The following is a 22,909-nucleotide window of genomic DNA, read 5'->3' on the forward strand; positions in this document are numbered from 1 at the left end:
CCAACACAGCTTTTCCCAAGTCTCCTGAAACAGAGGAGAAAAACTGGTTTGAGTATCAATATCACTACCAGTTTTCTTCTTGGTGAAAAGTATGGGGTTTTAGCTCAGAAGGAAGCCAGAGTATGGCTTGCAGAGGTAGAGTCCATAAAAGGGCGTTCCAAGCCCAGCTGACCCATTACAAGGAACTTGTTCGGCTCTTTGCCTTTTCTGCCAGGACTCTCTGATCCTCTGGTAAATGGAGCAGCCTGAGCAGCTCAGTCTGAGCTGTCAGGTCACCACGCTTCCTGCTTGATGATTAAGGTGCCCCCACTTCTCCCACCAACAAACCAGCACCAATTAATGCTTCTTCCCACAGACACACAGAGGAGCTCCTCTTAGGGTGTCCAATGCTCTGCTAAATGGAGTTAGAACCTCAGGGGGGAAAGGAGATACATAAAAAGAGGCAGGTAAAATACAAAGTTACAGGGATCTCTTTGTAAAGCATGTAACATTTAACTGCCTCATATTAACTAGCTATTCTTTGTGCACTGCATTTCCAAACAGCATCTTATTTCCTATAGTCATGGAATGCAGCAAGAATTAAGTACATACTTACCGTCATCACATAATTCCCTTCCCTCCCCACCCCATGTTGCTTCTGCTTCTTTATTTTGTATTACAACTCATTTTGAACACTTGGTCCCCACTTAGACAGTCGACTATGAAGTGCAAAGATTCACATATTTTCCAAGGTAACCATTGCAAATACTTGCATAAGCCAAAGATATTTAGCACTAAAAGCACAGAACAGGCCATGATAAAGTGTTTATGTGCTGACTGTAAAGTTAGGGAAAAGCCGATTTGTTCAGGGACTCACATTGAGAGCAATCTGTACAACAGACAGCAGCTATCTTATAAGAGTAGGAGGATGTTTCACCAAGCAAATCCAAAATAGCTTGAATTCCCAGTTCAGACAAGTGCCCTTAGATTTTGGGGGAATTTTTTTGTCCCTACAGAAAAGTAAGAAAAATCCTGCACCGAGCAGCTGGGTTTCAGAAACAGCTGATGACTGCACTGTAAGCAAGGGCCTGTAAAGGTCTCTCTAAGGGCAAAAGCACATGCATTCAAGCTGAAAAAGCGCTATTCCCAGATCCCCTTCCACCACTCCCATAACCTGCCAGAGCATCAGGGGAAGCTGAGGCAGCAGCAGCATGGGTCAACACCACTTTGTCCTCCAGCTGCAGCCTGAAGCTTAGGCAGGCTGATCAGCCTCCCTCTGTGCATGCAGCTTCCCTAAGCAATCGGCTACAAAGCCAGGGCTGAGAACAGCAATGCCAGCTCCGATTTAGACATATACTATGGTCCCAGATTCTCAAAAAATTGAGGTGGGAGAAGTAAAAATACACTGTAAAAAATATGCCTTCAGTTTCTGCCCTTCAACATATGCCAGTCCTGTCTGTCAATTTATTGGCTCAACAAGGGGGTTTTAAAACTTGCTTACCCCTGCAGTACTTCTCCCCACCTAGTCACTGGAGCATTTATCTTCTTTTCTATGCCCACTGCATGTCAAACAAGTCACTGTAAATTAGGAGATTTTGCTCCATCTCACCTCCAGGATTGTTAGGTAACACTTGAAAGCTTTGAGCTCTTATTAAAAATCGAGGCGGATTAAAGCTGTAGCAACTCAAGTGGCTACTACCTTGAGACACTCTTCTCACTCCACTAGCTTGGAATTACAAACCTCTGTACTAAGGACGGCAAAAGAGATGCTATGTGCTCCTTACAGACACCAAGATCAGCAGCACAATCTGCTAACTTGAACAGCCAACAGCAGCACAAGCTGAGACACTGTATGGTCCCCTTTTCAGCTGGGATGTCTGTTTGGCATCACATTTTAGCCTTTTATTGTTGATTATTAAGTGGATACACAGGCCTCATTTCCACCTCCCAGACAGTATTTTCAGGAGGGGAATGCCCCTTTCAGACTGAGGTTTTTTGGCTCCAAAGGTCACAGGGAAGCTAGAGAACAAGTTCTGCTATCTGCATTCTCCCATACTATGTCTTCTCTATCAACTGACTGTTGGCTTAGATTTACAGTTTGAGGTCTGTGCAGCTAAGATCACCTTTTGCTTCCACTTAAATAGCACACCAGGTCCCAGACTATGACCAAGGATCCCAGACACTGCTGTATGTAAATATTAACAAAAGATTCCAGTAACACATGACAACCTAGATTTGCAGCGGGGGGGGGGGGGAAGACAAGACCTGGTTAAACACTGAAAAAGTAACACAGAACTCCAGAATGACATTTTGAGATGTACTTTTTTTGGCATTTGTCCAGCTGCTTCCCCAAGCACCCCCTTTCCTTCACAAAGGAAAAAGATTAGAAAAAGGGGACCTGAAGAGCTGTACGCCCTCCCATCACATTTTACCACCACCTTTGTTTTACTGCACTGTATTAATCAGTCACACCACATAAGATGGAAGCAAGGAACAACATACTTTCAGAGCTTTTCTTTGCAGCAGGAGTGCCAGGCACATTCACGACACGACTCATATGTACATCTTGGTTTCTGATGACATCTCAGTTAAAATGTTCCCAGCATGAAGAAAGGTGGGTTTCTCTGACAGGGAGACAAAGAGGTATTGCCTACACAGTGCTCTTTTTGAGGAAACCCTGCACTGATTTCTATCATCAGCTCGTTTCTACAAGTGTTATCAGGAAGATGAAAGATCACTGGTACAGTTAAAATTCCCAGACCCTTCAAGTTTGGGCACACGCAATAAAATTAGAAGGACAGCTGTAGCCCTTAGATGTGTCCCAAGCCACACCCCAGCCTAAAAAGCCATCCCCATTAAAAAGGATGAGTTTTACACCTTGGGGAACTCTGGCCTAAAGATTTAGAAGTCTGCAATACAGTTCTATAGCTCCCTGCATCACTGCATAAACCCGGCCACATACTAACAGAATTAAGCATTAGGCTCCCCAGAAAAACCCTCACTTCTCTGCATCTTTGAAACCCCCTAGCTCTGGCTGTGAGAAGCTAAAATCAGTTAAGTTCTCTGAGACTCTCTGATGGCTAATTTTATAGTAGGATTGAAGTTTTAGTACTGCAACAGAAGCCCACAATGGCCTTGTCTGTCTTCATTGATCTTGCCCTTTATTTGGTCAACAATTGGACCATTTTCAGACAATCTCAAGAGGCCCTAAAAAAGGATTAATGCCAACACTTTCCCTCTCAGAATGCCCTCCTTTTCCACCTTTGGTACAAAACGGAAGGAGGTACAAGCAGAACAAATCTAAATTAGTCTTCTCAACAACCAGCCTCGCTCTCAACAGCCAGTTGGCATCTCACACCAATGACTACTTGAAAAAAGTGCCGGGTGGAACATGCGAGCAGGAAGACAAAGCTGGAAGTGCGATACATTCTGCACCACAGCCACTGCTTGACTGCAGTGCTCGTTGGCAGAGGCAAGTTAGTAAATCCTGGGTACTTGTAAGCAGGTTAGTTACACCAGGAAACCCTGTCCAAGGAGCACAGGGAAATATCTTTGATTAGCTCACACAAAGCTATAGGTACCAGTGCGCTCTTTGGCATCCAGTTGGTAGCCTCACTCCCTCAGACCTGCTGTTAGCAACACAGGGAAGGCTCCGAGGCACTGTGAATGCTTTGTTGCAAGGTGAAGCCATGGAAAATGCTCAGCAGCTGACAGCATACTGCACTAAAAGCCTGCTAACAAGGGCCAAGGAGGCTTACATACAGAACTGGAGAACTATGAAAGGGGATGGTTAATTATAATGCATCCCAGCCTCCTACCCTCTTTCTCTGCCACTTCTCCACATGCTTCAAGATAGCTGCCGTAATATACTGAGAATCACAGTGCTCCCAGAGGATACAGAGCCGATAGGGTGACCGTTACTTAAGGTCTGCAAGCGAAGTGCAGTTACACAACTGAAACTTCTGCTCTTGGGAACAGGAAGGAAGGGTAAGGAGTCTGCCCAGTGTCTCAGATAAGGAAAAAGAGGGACATTAAAACGCCTCTTCACCTCCTCCTCATGTTCCTGAGCATCACGAGCTAGTGACGCAGCCATGTGAGGTCTGTCAGACCTCCTCTGCATTCAGTGATATGCAAGGCACATTGGGGTTTATCCAGTCTTAACTAACACTAGTCCAGTAGAGACAGAACTGATCAGGAAACAGAGAAGCAAGATCCAAATCCTGGTTTGTCCTGCTGTTGCACCTAGAGTGTGCCTTTTCTTTGAGATTACCATTTTTAGAAGGGAAATAGACAGGTATCATTTTGCCATGAGGGCTTGGAACAGAGGGCCAAATTTTAAGAATTATTTCTTTTTAGTGATGGTGGGGATTCACACTATCTATTTTACTTATTGTCCGCACAAAAACTAAGATATCAATGAAACGGTCCCATGAGTGGCAATCAGCTAACACCCAGAGGCATGATACTTGACTACATTACTATACATAGCATAAAATTACCCCGCTCCCAAGTTTGCTCTGAACTCTTCAAAGCTCCAGGCTCCCATGCACTGAGCAACAACCACCACTGAGTACAGGAAAAGGCACAAGGAAGCCAATTAATCTTGCAAGGTGTCATCCTCGTCTCTGGCCCCAGTAAGACAGAGGACAGAGAACTGTCCTTCCATGCCCCTCAGTCATGAGGAGGGAACAACAGGAACTATCTCCCTTGCTTCAAAGTGTTCTCAATTCAGTCTCCTTAAGATTAAAGAACACGAATGGAAGAGATTGCAAGTGGAGCACAATTCTGATGAATCAAATCCAATACTTTCTACAAAAAGAACAGCCTTACCTCCACTGACAGCAGAACATAGGCACACTCTGCAATTAACAACAGCCCATCTTCAAAAGAAAAAACAATGTTGGCATATGAGGAACAGAGAGCAGGTGGTATTTCCGTTCACAGTAACTCTGCTAACAGTAGCCAATCTGGCAATCCAAGTGGAAGAGAGCTGATCTGAAGCTGCTCTCTTGTCTTATACAGCAGGGAATCAATGCTGGGGCTCAGGAAGCAGCAGCAACCAGAAGGTGAGAGGAGAAAAAGGATACAGCTCTGAATCTAAATAGTAACCATCTTTCCTATGTGACAAAGGAAACTCGTGCCATTCTGGTTAAACTTTCTATTTAATATTAAGTCCAACTGACTTGGAGTTTGGACCTAGATCCAAATCCAAACTGACCCTAAAGTTACTGCAAGAGCATCAGGGTTCTGGTCTGGGACCCTCTAAGCATCCATTAATCTCCAAGTCTTCTCCACAAGACCTTTAGCACCACTTTTGAAAACCTCCCTAAAGATGATGTATCAGGCATCTATCTGTGATGGATAAGAGCTACTCAGGGATTTCACTAGTATTAAGACCCTTCCTACCAAGGACTCAAAATTCAGGCTTCCCTTACAGTTAGCACTGTTGGAAAGGGCAGTGACCTAGTCTCCCCAAATTTTACACGCATACTAGAAACCACCAGCTGGCTTCTACTTATCATCGCCTTTAAAACAGCATCCATTCCCTTTGACTACAGTAAACTTTTCTCCTTAATAATGCAGAAGGCCTGCACCATGCTGCCTGGGTTGTCATAGCTCAGGTGACAGATACTGCACTCTGTTCCTTGCAGAATCGTCACATCTAGACACACAAACAAGGGTCCCTGGGCTCTGTTAGCCCCTACCCTCCCCTTTCTAGAACAGACACAGCATGCATGGCCACGCTTTGCTCTCAGTGCTCACCTATCTTCAGCTGCCCCAAGCAACGGAAAAAACCTTCCACTCTCCCTGAAGCTGCAGAGGTAGCAATCTTTGCTGTGCCTTCACTTGCAGTAAACAGGGGCACAGTATGTTATCGCCAACTGCTTTGTATCACGGAGAAAGGGACACATGCTAGGAAGATGCAGCATAAGCAAGCCCTGGGTACATAAATAAAATATGGAATTTATCCTGACCTCTTACACACACCCCAAGGATGTCATTTTGGCACGTTTTCAAAGTGACTTCTTTTCTGATCTTTACACAACTTCCTGGGAATCCAAGCAGCAGGCAGAATTTCTTAAACTTCCCTATGTCTTTAACAAGCTCTCTTGTGAATTTTGATCCAGTATTCGAGAAACCGTTTTGGCTTACGCAAAGGAAAAACAAGCCCTGCAGCCCTGGCACTAGCAGAATAAGGTACTGCACAGATTAAGGGGCTGATTAAGCTGCAGCCAAGAGGTAGGACATACCAATCAAATTCTGAGATATCTTAAAAGTAACTGCTCTTCCCCATTTCCTCCATTTTTATATGATCTCTAATGTAAATCATTTTGATTTACATTTCAATTTTCATGTAAATTGTTTTTATATGATCTCTTGTAAACTGCCACTCACTTCTCTCCATCTCCCCGTAGCCTATTGCTTTTCATCTTTGTACTTTCCATGCTCTCCTCTCTTCAACAGTCTGTCTCCTCCTTAGACTGAGTACAAGCCTAAGGACAGATTTTTCCTCTGGTTCAGTAGCTTACCTTTTACTCTTAATTACAACATACTCTGCATCCTAAACCTGATGGGTACCTCAGTGTCATAACAAAGAACAAGTCCTTGGATCAAGTAGAAGCAGGCTGATGAACTTGGACATAATCTAGATGAAAGCTCAAGGTAATTCATACATAACCTTGTCTTGTTACAGTGATTATGGAGTCTGCTGTGTGCACACATCTCACCCAAGTCTCTGGCTGTCTCCATGCCAACCTTACCCAGCCTTTGAATCACTTTAAGTCAAGCTGCTATTGCAAGCACAATTATTTGGACACTCAGTAACTCAGCTCTGCCTATCTTTGTACTTATACAGTTGTGGTTTTTCAGCATCTGAGCAACTCAGGCTTAATTCACCACCTCGATTCTCCTGTGAGGTAAAAAAAGAATTCTCCTTATTTCATAAATAGCAACATGAAATGACTCACCGAAACTCACCCAGGCAATCAGAGAGCAAGGAAGTGAGCCCTAAGTTCATACAAAACCTGATTCTTTCTAGCCTGTCCCACTAACTTCTCTCTTCTGTGGCTCTAAAAATACCCATAAAGCACATATGTACCCCAAGACAAAACAAAATCTGTATAGGCTCACCCTCAGCATAAACCAGGCATGATAGACACATGACAACTTACATGACTTTGCAGAAGGAAAGCTTTTTCCTCAGAGAAAATACACGCAGATGGCAGACCTGCTTCACTGCTGTGCTGCAGGACACCTTTTCAGAGTATGGGTTCTGGACCATGGCAGTACTTCACAATGCACAAGCCAACACCAGCACTCACACCTCAAGAAAAAGAATTGCTAGAGAGCACTGAATGCATCTACCAGCAGCAGGACAAAATTATTGGTCTTCTCTGAAAAGACCTGAGGGTTGGAGCATGGTCCTTGGAAATCCATCACTGAGAAGTTAACTCCACTAAGAGCACGCACCCCCGGTACCATCTTTTACAGTAAGAGCTGGCAGGCAGTTAAGATCTTGGCTATGCCTAGTCCAGATTTCAGCCATCCTCAGCTATATATTCCTCTCCATTTTTTTTATCCCAGAGTCAACTTAGCAATTCAGCATCCCTTTACTTTTGGCTGGGGTAGCTTCTTTCAGCACTTTCCCAGATGTACCGAGGTTGGTGCAGATCCTCGCTTGCTCTCTGCTCTAATCCTTCAAGTGCAGCATAGGCTCCTTCTGCCTGTGATAGCAGAGGCAGCACGCCAAGAGAAGGTACACCTTTCAGTACATACCACATGGTTCCTTGCTCTCCCCTCTTCTGCCCTACTCTGCTCAGCTTTTATCACAACTTATAGGATTGCTGAAACCCTTCGTGGTTGTGTTTTTGTTTGGGTTTTGGGTTTTTTTTAAGAGCTGCTGCACAACAGTCAGTTGATCAATTGACCAGAACTGCCTGTAGGTCTTTTTAACAGAAGCAGAGAGCTCCAAACCTGTGGGTAGAGAACCTTTTTGTTAGTGGTCAAAAATACCACAAGAGCAGCAAGAAAGACCCTCCTCATTCAATTTTCAAGAGTCTAGCAGATTCAAGATGCCTCAGGAACAACCTTCAACTTTGATAACAGGAATAGTAAACAGCAAGCTCTCAAGGGTTTTGTTAGCCTTCTCACTTATTCATGTCCAGCTTCACACCTTACACGAAACTCAAAATGTGCTGGAGTTACTTTTTGATTAAGTTTCATGAGCAGGAGCCACCAGTATCCAAAGGAAGACTATACCAGTCAAGCCTGATGCAATTACATTGACAAAGGAGGAAAGAAACCAAAGTGGCAAAGGCAATTTACTAGCCCTCAGATGGATCATTTTAGGATCAGTATCTTCCATGGAAATAAAAAAGTTACTTGTAATTAAATCTAGGCAGCAGGAATGTTGCAGGTCCCCACATGAGAGGTCAGCAGGCTCAACATCCCCCTGGTTCTGCATAAATAGGTCTGACATCTGATTGTGCTGTACCTAAAACATGTCTCTTCTGGCCAGGAAGACAATCTGAGCACCAGTCTAAAGGCTCCAGTTTAGTCTACATCTGAAACAGGCAGCACTTCCAAATGATTCTCTTCTTACTATGCCCAGAAATCCCCCATCTGAGTATTAATTAAGCTTAACCCGGTTTAACCTATGAAATCCCAGATCAAATGCCATAACAGCATGCATTACACAGAGGAAACCCAGGTATGACCTAAGTTCCCATCTGCTTTGCTGTCAGATTCTTTATTTCCTGGTTGCAGACACCACTTCCCACTAGTCAATTATGGCAGGCTCCGCAGCACCAGAGTGATAATTGGAGTGAAACATATGGAGGAAAAGGTTAGCTGCAACAACCAAGTGCTAATTGTGAGCCAATCTCTGTTGGGATACTAATTAGCTCTTCAGGGTCAGGGTCATCTCCCAAATGAGTCAATTCCTCAGATGCCTACTCAGCTGCTACTCAGTTCTTAATCCACTGGCCTTTGACTTCATAGTGAGGAATCAGAGTTCAGTAAGCATTTGTCCTACTACACAGTTAGTAAGAAAGACCTCTGACCTCAGAGACAGCTTATGTGGAATAACTAACAGACCTGAAACAACGCCCTTCTGATGCCCGGATATAAGCATGCAGAGTGGAACGTGCCACATTCAGAGGCTTCTTGTAATCCACTACGCAGCAGCACAAAGGAAGCAGTTCCCAAATCTCAGCATTTGCCCCCCCTGCAGGCTCATTATAACCCACAGTCACAAGATCAGCCAAGTCAAATGCAACCTAACTCCACTGTGCAATGCATTAATGAAATAATGGGAATTTCAGAAACCAAAGTCCACATGTAACGCTGGACCCAAGGACATTAGTATAGAAACTGGCCTGCAGGAGCTGGCCCAGGATAGAAAGGTGGTAGTACTTCAGGGCTCATAGTTCATATACAACAGAAGAAAATGAAGCAGATTCAGGCTCAAAAGATGAACTGCAAGATACAGCAAAACTCTTCATCATATGGCTCTGAGCAAAGCAACAATAATAGATCATGCACAAAAATAAGCACTCATTTTTCAACAGCTTTTGTGCCAATGCTGCAATTTGAAGCAGTCATTAATGAACCCAATGTACAAGAAATTTAAGTTTCTTCTGGAACTTCATAGCAGTTCTCACCCAGCTACTACACATGAGCTCTAGATACTTCATGACTGTCACAACACATCAGAAGTCAAATACAACAGCTAAGCTTGTTGTCTTTGCTGAGGACAAGAACCTCATACAAAATTTCACTTGTGTATTTTTAAGTATCAGAGCTGCTAATGGTCAATACACAGCAAGTCTGATGAAGCTTTCTACACCAGCTACAGTTTTGGGGAACGAGTCTCAAAACAAAATGCAGGCTACTTCAGGAGTTGGATGCATTTGTTCCACAAGTTCTACTTTCAAGTAGATGAAAAACATATCTTTTTAGACATTGATAAGAACAACGTAAATCACACTTGTTAAACAACTCTGAGCAACACAGGGAAAATAAATTAGGACCTCAACCAGCCCAGACCATGTAATTTCACTGAGTGGTTCCAAGCATTCCCCTAATTCAGCCACGAACAGACTTACCTGTCCTCACGCATATGAGGGCTCAAGAATCGGGACGAGTCATCATCGTGGCTGCTTTGCTGGCTGCTCTGCTGACTGCTGCAACATGAGACAGGAAAACAGAAGCAATTAGATTTGTTAAGTCCCTATGAAACACTGGTTTAAAGCCAGAACAAGAAAAATGCAAGGTTCATACTTCATATTTGGGGGTGCAAAGAGAAAACAACAGAAGACAGTAAGTTCATATCTGATTTACAACAGGCATGACTGGTTTGAATCCTCTTAACCTCGCTTAGCAACACTTCCCTAAGAACTTTCCGAAACACAGACGTGACCTTCCACATTGCCTATACGCAGTGTTTCATCATGCCATCCCAGAACAGTTTCATACAGCTTAACATTCAAATACCAAACTGCTGCATGTTCATATACTCCCCACTTCTAGGCAGCAAGACAAAACAGCGGTTAAAACAAACTCTTACTAAGGATGAAGTGGCCAATACTAAATTCCTGGTGGAGAGTTGCATGCTGAGCCCACAAGATGTCACCCTCCCTCTTTAAATGTGTGTTTTGGGGGCGATTTTTTTTTTCCCTGCACATCCATTGTATCGAGTTAGCCTTATTCCCTTCTAGCAGCCTCCACCTGCTCCAAGGACTCATCAGGGTTCCTGCTTCTCATTTCTATAGCTTCATTTCTTTGCAAGAGCTTTCCTTCTGAGCAGTAGATAGATCTGAATCTGCCTTCAGGTAACAGACTGCAGCGCAAAGAGCAGATGTTCCTGGGCTAGCTTTTATCTACTTTGCCTGGGTACCACTGGCTGTAGAGTCACAGCAACACACACAGCTTTAGCACAAACTGCACAGTCCCACCTGGGACAGTGGGTACACTTGCCTGAGACAAAGGCTCTGCTAAAAATGCTGTGGCTTCACTGTTGGTAGGACCTAAACTGTTCAAATAAAACTAGTTCAGGTATACATACACATGCTTGCAACCCCAGCTTCTACTGCACTGTACAGATCTGCACATCACATTGCCCAAAGGCACAGAAACACAAATACAGTATCAAAAAGGACCAAATTGCATCTTTTCATTCTAAAAAGCAATAATTCTCAGGCAGTAACACCGATTTTGGGGGAAAACATAGTACCAAACCACTGCAATAGGATTTTTTTCATCAAGTCTACTTGTTTGGGGTTTGTATTTGGTTTTTCTTGTGGTGTGTTTTGTTTTTCTTTTTTTACCTAGCCTTGACCTTTTTAATCATTAAGGAGGACCCTATCTCTCAGAAGAAAATACTCGCTTCTGCTGTGCATGAAGCTTCCTCTAACTTCTCTTTCCATTTCAGCAATACTCTCTCCCCCCCTTTAAATTAATTTCTCAGGAAAAACAGCATTTTTCCTCTCCAAATGTACTCTGTGCTCGCACAAAGAAATTCTAGCTATTCTTACCTACACCTACTTATGCTTTACAACTCAACGACAGAAAGGATACCTCGAACGGTAACAAGTGTATTGACTTGAATAAATTAAGTCCCATGCAAAAAAAAGAAAGGATTACTTTTACCACCACAGAATATTAACAGAGAAAAATACTCGAAAAGGTTTAGAAGTTTATCTATAATCTTGTCTTCATACTTCCAAGGAATGACAAAACACAGCCAAGCAGGCAGGGGAGGAACTAGAACCAGCAACTACCTCAGTGAAAGATGAAAACTACATGCTCTGGTACTAAACAGCATGTCTTCAGCAAATCTGTATAATACATGGCTCTAACAAGCCCCCATGTTCACTTTTTAGGGATCTGAACCCCTAAAATTGCTGTCATCCTCCCCACAAAGTATACTTCCAATTAGTTTGTTTTCTTGGAAGACTGTTCATACATTTTAAGGTGAGCATATCACAATCCTTTAACATGACTATTATGCTTTTTTATTTAAAAAAAAAAAAAGGAGAGAAGGGGAGGGACTTTCTCTTCCTCCTATGAGATCAGTTTTTGCCAGAGGTTTGTAGTTTCCTCTGAAAAGAAAAAAGCTAATGAGTCTTATTTTCATTTAATATTTTCATCAACCACCTTGATTTTGACCAGCTGCTTCTCCAAGTCCAAGGTCTTCAGGGACTCTTTCTTATAGAAAGTGACCTCTGAAAAACACAATAGCTGTCTTGGGGACTCACTTAGCATTTGAAAGACATCATACACAGCTAGCACTGTCCACTATTTTTGCTGCCTGTTCAGAACACGAGGCAGAAAACTGTTCCTTACTGCTAAGATAGAAAGGAAAGCAGGCTGAAGCTTCCAGAAGTAATTCATGATTAGCATTTATAAAGTCCTCAAATAAATAATATAGATGTTAGCCTTTGCGGTTGGACATACAAAACCGCAAAACTCGTGCAATATTTATGACTTTCAGCTACAGATTTAAAGTATGTGTGGTGCACATAAGTCATAGGTGTGTATCTTGTGTGGGCACAGAAACACCATCCCACAGAAAATGCTTTGCTTGTTTCCCCCATTGCACAGTATATAGTTTTACCATCAGAGCCAAGACAGGTAAACATTTTTGCAAAAGCCTCTCAGCAAGGGGACAGATTTAATTTTCTGTTCCCACACCCACATACTTAGTCATTCTTCTTTTCTTAAGTGTCTCACTGTAGAAAGGATAATCAGTGAATAAGAATTATATATTGGCTTCAAGCTATAAATCAACAGCTGGGTAAGAACAATATATCCGAAACAGCAAACATCTTTCCTGTACTTCTGAGCTTAATTATCACCCAGTGAACTGGTTTGGAAAGAGTGCAAAAGGAACCACACTTTCCCTCCTAATTCAAAGGAATTATCACCCTTTTGATATGAGAAAGCATGGCAGCGATTGTTTCTATAACCACTTGTTTCTTCATAAAAAACACTCCCACAAAGCTTTGCCATTTCAATTCAGATCAAGCAGATATAACAAAACTTACCAAAAGAGAACTCCCAATATATCACAGCCCAACAATAGCACCTACAACGCCGGTAATCCCATGTGAAAGTTTACTTTTAGACAGCTATATAAGAGGAACCTTAGACCTTTCTATGCTCACTCACCCATCATTAAATTTCTCATTCAGAAAGTCCTCCAAATCAAAGTTTAAAACTTAATGGAATCCAGATATTGCAACACAACGCCTCACCCCCTTGTCACTAGCGAACACAATATTACAAGCAATGAAACAAACTCAGACCAGGAGAGAGAAATTAGTTTTTACCCACTTGCCTATTTGATAGTATTCAACATGAGCTATGATTCACTTACAAGAGCATTTTGCATGGAAGCTTTGCAAAACTTTGTGAGCTCTTCACACAAAGAAAATCATTTCAACATTCTGAATGTTGACAGTGCAGCTGTTGAATTCTCTACAACATACAGGGCAGTTGAAATGCAGAGCCTATTGTTTTATTATGCTTTTCAGTCCATTTTAAGTTGACCTGCTTTTAAAATGACTGTGTTCCTTTGAGATGGTATAACAACAAGTTACTGTTGTTGTACTGGAGATAATATAAGGGGAAGATAAAGGTATGATTTGTACTGAAAAGTAATACGGGGGGAAGCTTTTAGATGCAGTCATGTCATTTTTGCATCTACAGAGAAGACCAAAAGCCGGTTAAAAATCTCAGGAAATCAGCAAAACAAGCTTATCTCACTCCAGAGCTCAGCAGTGATAAACCTGAATTTGGACAAGGCTTAAATCTTCAGCTACACAGGCCCAGTGGGCCCCTTTCTCTCTTTATAATTTCGAAGACACTAAACATTTAAGGCTTATAGCCTGTGGTTTTCCCTCAATTCTCATGCAAATATTCAGTCTCATAACATTACTTACAACTTTAGAAACGGATGCACAGTTTTAAATACAGATTAACCATGCCTTTTAACGATTAAATCTTTGAATAGTCTCTTTCCACCACTCTTCCATCTCACTGCTCCCAAACAATTTACCCAGGTAGCCCAAGTACAAAGAAACATTTTTCTACTGACTGAAAAACAGGTGTTCTGATCACACACACCCCGCTTTGTTCGAATCCGGAAATAAAAACAATTTTGCACTATTTGCAAGACTTCTGTACACTGAAGAAAAATAAGCAAGAGTCAATGTTACAGTAGAAGCAGCTCTATATTGTTTGAGCCTATCTTGATAGGAGTATAAAAGAAAACAGATCCTCAAACATCTTCAAAATCAAATTTGTATTCAATGTTCTATTTGCTATTTTCTTTACAATATCAGCTTAGTTGCCAGTTCATATTTCCACCACATCAGAAGACCCAACCACCACTATTCTACAGAAGAAATACATTCCTAAGAATGCTTGTTCTGTTACCTTTCTTTTCTACCATCTGTAATTTGTTACAAGTATTAGTTTTATTGACTTCATGACCTATGTACATGTACTTAGATAAACACTCACGAGAGTTACACAAAAGAATCATCTCTTCCAAATCTTGCCAGAAGTGCATGTGAACAGACTGCAGGTACTAAAAAAAGTGCAAAACTTGCTTTTGTGTCTTAAATATTTAAAGATTTTTCTCACACTTGGTCTTGAAGTTATGAGCTATAGAACTAGATTTTGTATTATTCTTATCCTCCTTTTTTTTTTTGTAATAAGTCTCATTTTATTCTGAGATTTCAGTCTCAGAATGATAAGGCAGAGCCAAGATCTCTATCATTATATGCATGAATAGGCTTTTAAAGCTAAGCAGGTCTTCTAGAAGATATTTGCCCAGATTTCACAAAGTTCAAACACTCAGGTCAGTGTTTGCACACTAGGAGCCTTCTGGGACTTCTAGACTCTCTAGATGTGGGCAATAAGCCCACCACACTTTTGTATCTGCAGGTGTGTTTGGCAGATTTTTATTCAGAGGATATTTTTTCAATAGCGATGGATGAATGGGGCGAGCAAAGAAATGCGAAAGAAATGGCTGTATCCTGGAAGACAGAATCAGTTAATGAGTTTGGAGAATTAGTCACAAATCTGTGGCTTTCAGAAGGCTATTATTATCATCATCCACAGCTATTAGCAAAATTTTCAGGTCTGAACCCAGACAAGTATTTTGTATTCATTTTGCTTAATTAACCCCTGAATTCTTAAGGCTTTGGGTTCAGTATTAAGCATTTCAAATAATAGAGAGAGAATAATAGACAATTGACAATCAAGTATACATATATTCAATTGCTTTCAGCAACTATGGCAACAGTTTTTGGAACTAAAAGCTACTGTTTAGGAAGTGTCACAATACATTAAGATTTTCTTCAACAGATTTGGGAACTAAAAGATATGCAGGTTATAATCAACAGAACAGTGAACTTGCATCAAGGTTTCTGTTAAAATTTACAAAGCTTTTTGGCTATGTGAACAACTAAAGGGTTCTTTTCATCCTCACAGCTGCAAGTGCAAAGACTTGCATCTACCTGCCTTAAAATATATCACAAAGTAATTAGGATGTCTGAAGAACTGCCACCAGAAAGAGTATAGCAGTACCAATGTCTGGTGAGAGTTATGGCTACTTCCAAGCTGGCAAAGAAATTAAATACATCATGCCTTTTAAGTGGTATTCCTATATTGTCAAAATCCATATTATTTTAAGCCAAAACTCTCTTTTAATTACGTCTAAAAGATTCACAATGAAAATGGAATAGTCTAGACAGTGAATTCCCTCATGTGCAGTCTTCACTGGAAAACTCTTCTGGTAAGTATTCTCGCCCATCTTTCCTTGGCAACATAAACACAGGACAATAAAACTAGACTGAACTTCAAGCCTCAGGTGTGTCAGAAGAAAAGGTCCCTCTGAGTCTTTTCCCACAGGGGGCTTTAGGAGCTTGTCAGAGACAAAACAACAACTTTAGCTTGCAATGTCACCCTCCGGCTCTGCTCATCCTTCCCGGGAAGTAGCCCCACTCTTATTTCTTCTGAAACAGCAGGAATAGACCTCCCAGTCCCAGCTGCCTAACAGCACCTCATTGTCCTTGGCAAATTAAATTCCTGTCATCAAAAGCACTGTGTTACTATGGCTGCATGGATACGTAAATGACTGTGCCATTACCAATGTCAAGGAACTGCCAGGTGGAGCGGAAGGAGAAAGGAGGATAAGGGACATGAGATGGAAATCACTGACCCAAGTTCCAAGGAATAACAGTCTCCCTCATCAAGAAGGGCTGTCCTTTGATACACCTAAAGTTTTCAGTCGGTGAATTGAAAGCCAAAGCACCTTCAGTGATAAAGCTTTCCCACGGGTGCTGCAAGTTTCCACTCTCAGCATACAAGTGTAAAGTTGTCAGGGGAAACAAATCCTTAGCACTGAAGGCAGCAAGCTAACATCAGGCTTTATTAAAAAAGTTAAGGAAGATTCGTGTTCAGCAAACTGTAATTGCTGAACTGGTACCAATCCCTATGGGAGGCAGGCACCACAACATTTATAAGGATCACAGCACCTTTTCTGTTTGCACAACCCAGCTCCATCTAAGGACTGACTCTGAAGGGTTTTCTTCAAAGAAATAGGTGGAAAGCACCCTGTTTCTGTGCACTTTTCACTGAAGTTGAAATGGAGTTAATGCAGATGCAAGAGGAAAATTTGTACCCAAACTCATGCAGTGAATCAGTGCAACAAATGGAAGGCAGAGCTGGAAGATGAAATTTCAGTGCCTTTTCTACAGATATCAAAGTTTTAAATATACTTTGAAAGATTAACAGGGAGAGACATTCCAAAAACTTGGGACAGTTAAAACGTGCAACAAAATTTGTCACCACCTCTCTACACTTCAAAACACACCATGTCTGACATTTGTCCTCCTGAAAACCTCAATTAACCAACTCCAGCTACAAGCAGAACATGAGAAAAATGCAATGCAACCCATTTGCCTCTTCCATTATGAAATCCCTATGGAGCTGTCAGTTCCACACGCAAATGAAATTTCAACAAGAACGTTATGAAAACTCAAAAAAGCAAAAATGCACTGGCAATCCCAGTACGCACGCATCTACCACTTCCTGCAGTGCCTTGCTCTATTTCTAGCAAAGGAGAAGCCACACTTCTCCTCTGTCCTAAAACTGAAACATGGAAGTTGATGAAAGCCAGAAAAACTGAGAGCTACAAAATTTTTCAAGTTAGTCATTTTGCAGTTTCTCAGAATTGTATGGCATGAAGTGAACAGAACCTTAGTCCACCAAGCCTTTCTAGTCCTCTCCTTAATCACAAGCAGCACAGAGCTTTGACAGTTTTCTCTTCATCAAGTACTTTTTCCGAGGTTAGTAAATACTGCCACTAATATTATCTAAAGACAGTATTCCTCTTGGATTGCATTTCTATAATAAAGACTCTATAGCCTTTACACTTGTAGCTTTTCGGGTTTTTATTTTTCACATTTAGCAGTTATGTAGGGGAGAAAAATCACATCCCTATCTCAGGCTTTCATGAGAGCTTTTTCCTCTAGAAAATGCCACAATGTTTCTCCTAGGTGCGGAAGGAAGAAAAGAGTGAATGAAGCATTAATTTATTCCCAGAAACATTCAGAGTGAATTTCAACTTTGTTAAGGAAAGCAAAAGCATTATGAACTACTTCAAATTAAGGATTCACTTATTTTTATATGAAAAATCAAAGTATCTAAAACACTTATGTGTAAATCATATTCTTACCACAAGCTCCAATAAATCAGCAGTTCACTGTTAACTGATGTATCTCAGTAGGGTGACCAAGAGACTTCACAAGTGAACTTTTTTCTTAAGAAAAAATAAAATAGAAATTTTACCTCTTTCTGCCAAAGAATGCGAATGGTAGCAGCCACAGAGCATACTGCTGAATGGTGCTAAAGATTCTCCTAATTTGTTATTTGTTTCATACTATCAGATAAGCTATAAAAATGTAGTCTGTAAAACCTCTATGGTTGTGTGCCCAGCAGGTCAAGAAACCTCCGTCTCCTCAGGACATACCCTTTTCTAAGATAAGATGGAACGCTTCTAATAATATACTTCATTTTTAACATCTTAATGTTAGAGGCATTTTAGGGCATAGGTGAGTCTTCCCCTTTAGCTGAACCTGTCATTTAGGACTTCAGTAAGCATCAGTTTCCAGCAGAAGACCAAACTGAGTACATTCATTCATCTTTGGAAACATCAAGAGCTACAGCACGATCTATTCCCCACTGATCCAACAAAATCCACAACAAGTTTTATATTCTTTGGAGCACCAACATTTTGCATTTCATTATTAACTAGTCTGGATGCTGTGATTGACCAAGCAAATTTATCTTTCGGACAAGCATTAACAGAAGACAAGCCAGGTGATCTTGGAGAGCTCAAAGGAAAAGGAGCTCTGGGAAAGGACTGCAGGCATCAGGACACAAGAGCTTCCAGGACCTCCTGCAAGAGCAAATTCAGCAAGGAATAACAACAAGTAAAAGATGATTCAAACCTTTTACCATCTTTGGCATTCTGGCTTATTTCTTCCCCCAGTAGGGGAGCACATTCAGATTACCACTATATGATCTTCGCCCAGCATGAATGCCTCACGGGAAACTGTTCAAGAAAGATTTACCACACCTAAAGTACTACATACGTACTGTTGTTGAACATTCACACAGGAGCCTAAGTCAGGCAATGACAGTACAGGGCCCACCTATTTACTTACACATCAAGAATCAGCAAGGGTGGCTTTAAGGAGTAAATAATAAATTATAAATTATAATAAATTAAAGCAGATACATTATTGATGTGGGCATGAGAGAGTGTATGTTTGTTACACACATAGCAAAATGCTAACAGATTGCATCTACTAGCCTGTGAGGAAAGAAACATCATCATGCCTTAATAAAAAATTTGTGTACTTGTGTGCAGGGTTCATACTTTATAAAGCTGTATGCAAGTAAATAACTTCTATCATTACCTGAGTAGCAAATGATGGATGAGGACTATAGGTAAGAAGCTATCTGCACCCCTTACAAAAATCATCCTATTTATCATTTGCATAGGTCCCCAGAGTACCAAACTTGTAGTTTGGATCATCATGCTTTTGTACAAGGACCAGTCACAGGGAAACTCCTACCCCCGAGAAACGGCTTCTTCCCGCTCTTTCACCTTGAACAAAACTGTCATAGGCAAGCAAGGCTCTTACATGCCATCTCTGCTGTTTAATGAAAAGAAATTAACAGTTTCTGTTCTGCTCTCACTATCAGCCACCTAACAGCTTTTAGAGAACGAGCAGGTAAATAAACCTTAAAATTATCTAGGCTGTTAAAAACTAGCCAGTGATATAGAACATTTTGTAGGCTGCAGTTTGCAGTTTCCAGATGAGAAAAGCAGCCAGCCTTCATCAGACCCGGAGCTTTACAGACAGCTTTTTTTTTTTTTTTTTTTTTTTGAGTCCTAAAAGCATTTGTTTATTCACTTGGATGCTTACTGTATGCTAATGGTCACAGAGCTATTGCTCTTGCTCAGGGGCATGTGAGCAATACATGCATCACTGGAATAAGTCAGCTGGTGCACAGTTTGCTCTCAGCTACCAGCTTTCCCGGGAAAAGCCTGCCATACAAACAGGCATATACCTGGCCACATAATGGGGGTAAAGGTTACTGCACTCAAAAAATATCTAACTGCTTGACAACAATTTAACTAGAAAGAGGCCAGTGACTGAAAGCAAGCCACATTAATTTCTCTGGTGGGAACCGCATGCTGATGGCTGCCCCCTTTACCAGGTGAAACTTGGGAACCTCGGCACCTAATAGCGTACCTGCGCTCCTAGCAGATGCATGGCACACTGACCATGTGGGAATACCTGTTACAATAGCGTTACAATTAACCAGCTGGACAGTCCAAGCATCATCACTGTAGCTCAACCGAGACAGGGTTTGCTGGAAAAACTGCTGGATGAAATGCTTCAGCCTTTACTCTAGTACAGTAGTCCCTGTTGCCCTTAAACAAATGAATAGTACAGTAAATGGCATTACTAGCATCTTTTACAAACAGCAACATCATAATAAAACAGCAGCAAGAAAGAGCCCGTGCTCTAGATGACCAAGTCTAAATTGGGGGAAGGTAGGCAGTATCTGCTTTACAGAAAGCCAGCTTCCTGCCCTGCTATTTTAAAACAGGGATTCACAAGCAACAGTCTCAGGGCACGGTAAGGTTTACCCCGCAGTGCTAACTGCTAGTCTCTTTCAAATTAATGCCACAAAATCCTTTAGGGTTCATCATTCTTTCTGTGACTAACTCCCCACAGATTCTGTGTTCTCTATGTTGTTTCCACGGCTGCTGAGCTTTGAAAGCCCAATGATGATCTTTGCATTCTGCAAGCCTAGAGGCTCAGCACAAAGTGACCAGCAAACTGGTTTGTTTTTTTTTTTTCCCCCTCTGGACTAGAAAGGGAAAAGTTCCATTTGAAAACATCATGTTTCCCATTGCAATAGGGATGGATTTGGAGCCTGCTACATGTGAAGAAAGGAGGTGCCACGCTGGCTTTGGTATGCTAATGCTACCTAATCCATCGACCACTTTAGCTTTTTTCCAGTCACTGCTTCAAAAACATAACCAGGGCTAAGGCAGAAATGTCTTATGATGAATAAGCAGAAAGCTGTCAGTGTAGCTGTGGAGATATCACATGTACATGTATCAAGTAAGTTTTCTTATGCATTCACAGCAAAAGAAGTGTGTCTTGGCCTCTGTCTCAAACACATCAGGAAGTCCAAATTAAATCCTTCAAATGAAAAGCCATCCTCTCTGTTGAACTTCAGACCAGAACTTTGTGATTCCGACACTTTAGCATATCCCCTATGCATTATCCTTCCCCCGTTTTCTATGCTATAACTGAATCACTGCTTATATCACCACAGCTAAGAGAAAATCAGTAACATTTCTCAACCAAGATATGTTTTTCAATGTTAACTTTTTAAAAGAGGTATTATCAAATCCTTGATGGCATGCATTTATTGATGAGACTTCCGCAAAACTTAATGACAGACTGACCTTGCTAAAGGGACCTCATGCAAGAAGAGTTACCACATAATCAGAGTGGATATCAGCAGAAGAAAAAGCTCTGTCCTATAAACACTCAAGCAATACAGGAGTCAGTCTAGTATGCTGGGTGCACAAGCAGTAAGAGACAAGTTTTGTCTTTTTAATGGAAGTGCAGTACATACTTTCAGGCATAAAGCCACACATAGGGTGCATGAGAGTTGCAAATCAACCAAAGAAAAATTGGCCCACACTAAGCTAGTATAAGGATTTATACTGCACTAATTTCTCAGAGAAACCTTTGAAGTGTCTTGTATATTTTGGGCCTTCAGGAAAGGTAGATTTTTCCACTCTGCAGAGTAAGCTACACTGCATGTTGTAGACCCCGATTGCACCTGCAGAAGGTTACGAGGTATAGCTTTTTCTTTGTATGGCCACACAATAACTCCCTAGGCATTAATTTTCCTGTGTTGACAAGCTGTTCGAGGTCTTTATGAATTCTTTGTCCCCTTTTGACCAAAAGGACTGAGTGACTTTCAAGCCTGGAAAGCAGCGAAGAAGTCAACCCAAACATCTTGACATGCAGACCCACCTACGAGCCACAAGGCCACTTTGCTTCTCTGTCTTGTCCTCACATTCTCCCAACGTCACCAACTGAACAAAGGATTTCAGAGAAGGTCTTAGCAGTAAGAATGAACATCACAAAAAAAAAAACCCACTGACAAAGGTTTGGCATCATCACTCCCTGCCCTGGTAAATCCCAGCAGAGAGGTCACCTCCTCTCTCTCTCTCTCTCTGAAGGGTCTCTTCAGGACACCTTTGTGAAGTTAAGTCTTATCACCCACTCTTTCAGGACAGTCTCCCTCACTCAGAAACAAGTTCTTTTCACTAGATCTGTATTACCTGTAGAAGGTATGCAGAGGAACATGAATAGGACATGGACAGTGCTAGGACAGATCCTAGCACTACTGCTTCTAACATGCCTACTGTTTGCATATAAGGATTAGGCCATTTGGTCTGACATCAGCAAGTCCAACCACCTACATTACCCATTCCAGCCAACAGGTGAGGACAAAGTTCCAGGGAGAAGCACACCAAGATTTCTAGGGGAACCAGAGATCCTACCTACCTATTGCGGTCAGGCTCTTCTTGGAAGCAGGGAAGGGAAAGTGGCCAAAAAACATACCTGCTCTCACTGTATTCCTTCTTCTCTCTCACACGCAGCCACTTCCGAAGGAGGAAGCGCTTGCGCCGCGGGGAGGCACTGGGTGTGGAGCAGTTGGACCACGGAGTGTCCTCATCACTGGAGGGAGTGATTTCAATGGATGGGAGCTGCAGGTATTCCTTGCTGGAGGAAGGAGAATCCTGATACCTGCTGGCCTCCAGGCTCTGCTCCTGCACATTCTTCATCCGCCTCATCTTGAAGCGCTTCCTGCGCAGGGTTGGGGTGGACGAACTAGACCAGGCACGGCCACCCTCCGCCACCTGCTGCTCTGGGACTTGCAGTGCTGGGAGCTGCAGGGTTTCTGTCATATTGGCAGCTGGCATCAGATACCCTTTCTCTTTCTGCTCCCACCCCCAGGCACACTAGCTCTGATCTCGGTGTAAATCACACCACAAAACCACAACTTGCCACAACTCCTCCCTCACCCAGTCCAGTATTGCCCTCCCTCTCAAGCAGGAAACCTCATGTTCTTCACGTGCTTGCATTTAACAAACAGCAGGGTGGGGAGGGGATGTTCAGAACACAGACATGCCACAGGGGAAGCCAGTCTTAAGTTTCTTTTCTCTTTCTCCTATCTACAAAACAAGGTCCCTTCCCTGCCTGGTCTCTCTCCAAGCAGTAGGTTTAGCACTGAGACAAGGGTTGCT

At 42.0% G+C, this 22,909-nt stretch overlaps 1 protein-coding gene across 2 annotated transcripts in view; it reads right to left on the bottom strand.

Annotated features, from left to right (window-relative positions):
* The window catches only part of GRAMD1B (GRAM domain containing 1B), a gene marked incomplete at both ends in the record, with an annotated part of 96,969 nt that extends 74,384 nt beyond the window's left edge, over positions 1-22,585 (bottom strand). For both annotated transcript variants that reach the window (XM_082330569.1, XM_082330570.1), the window contains 2 exons: positions 10,086-10,163; positions 22,224-22,585. In XM_082330569.1, the coding sequence (XP_082186695.1) occupies positions 10,086-10,163; positions 22,224-22,585 (440 nt within the window). The remainder of the gene's footprint in view (positions 1-10,085; positions 10,164-22,223) is intronic.
* Positions 22,586-22,909: the final 324 nt, after the last annotated feature.

The sequence above is a fragment of the Platalea leucorodia genome, assembly GCF_965183815.1.
Source record: "Platalea leucorodia genome assembly, chromosome: 20".
Classification (NCBI taxonomy): Eukaryota; Metazoa; Chordata; class Aves; order Pelecaniformes; family Threskiornithidae; genus Platalea; species Platalea leucorodia.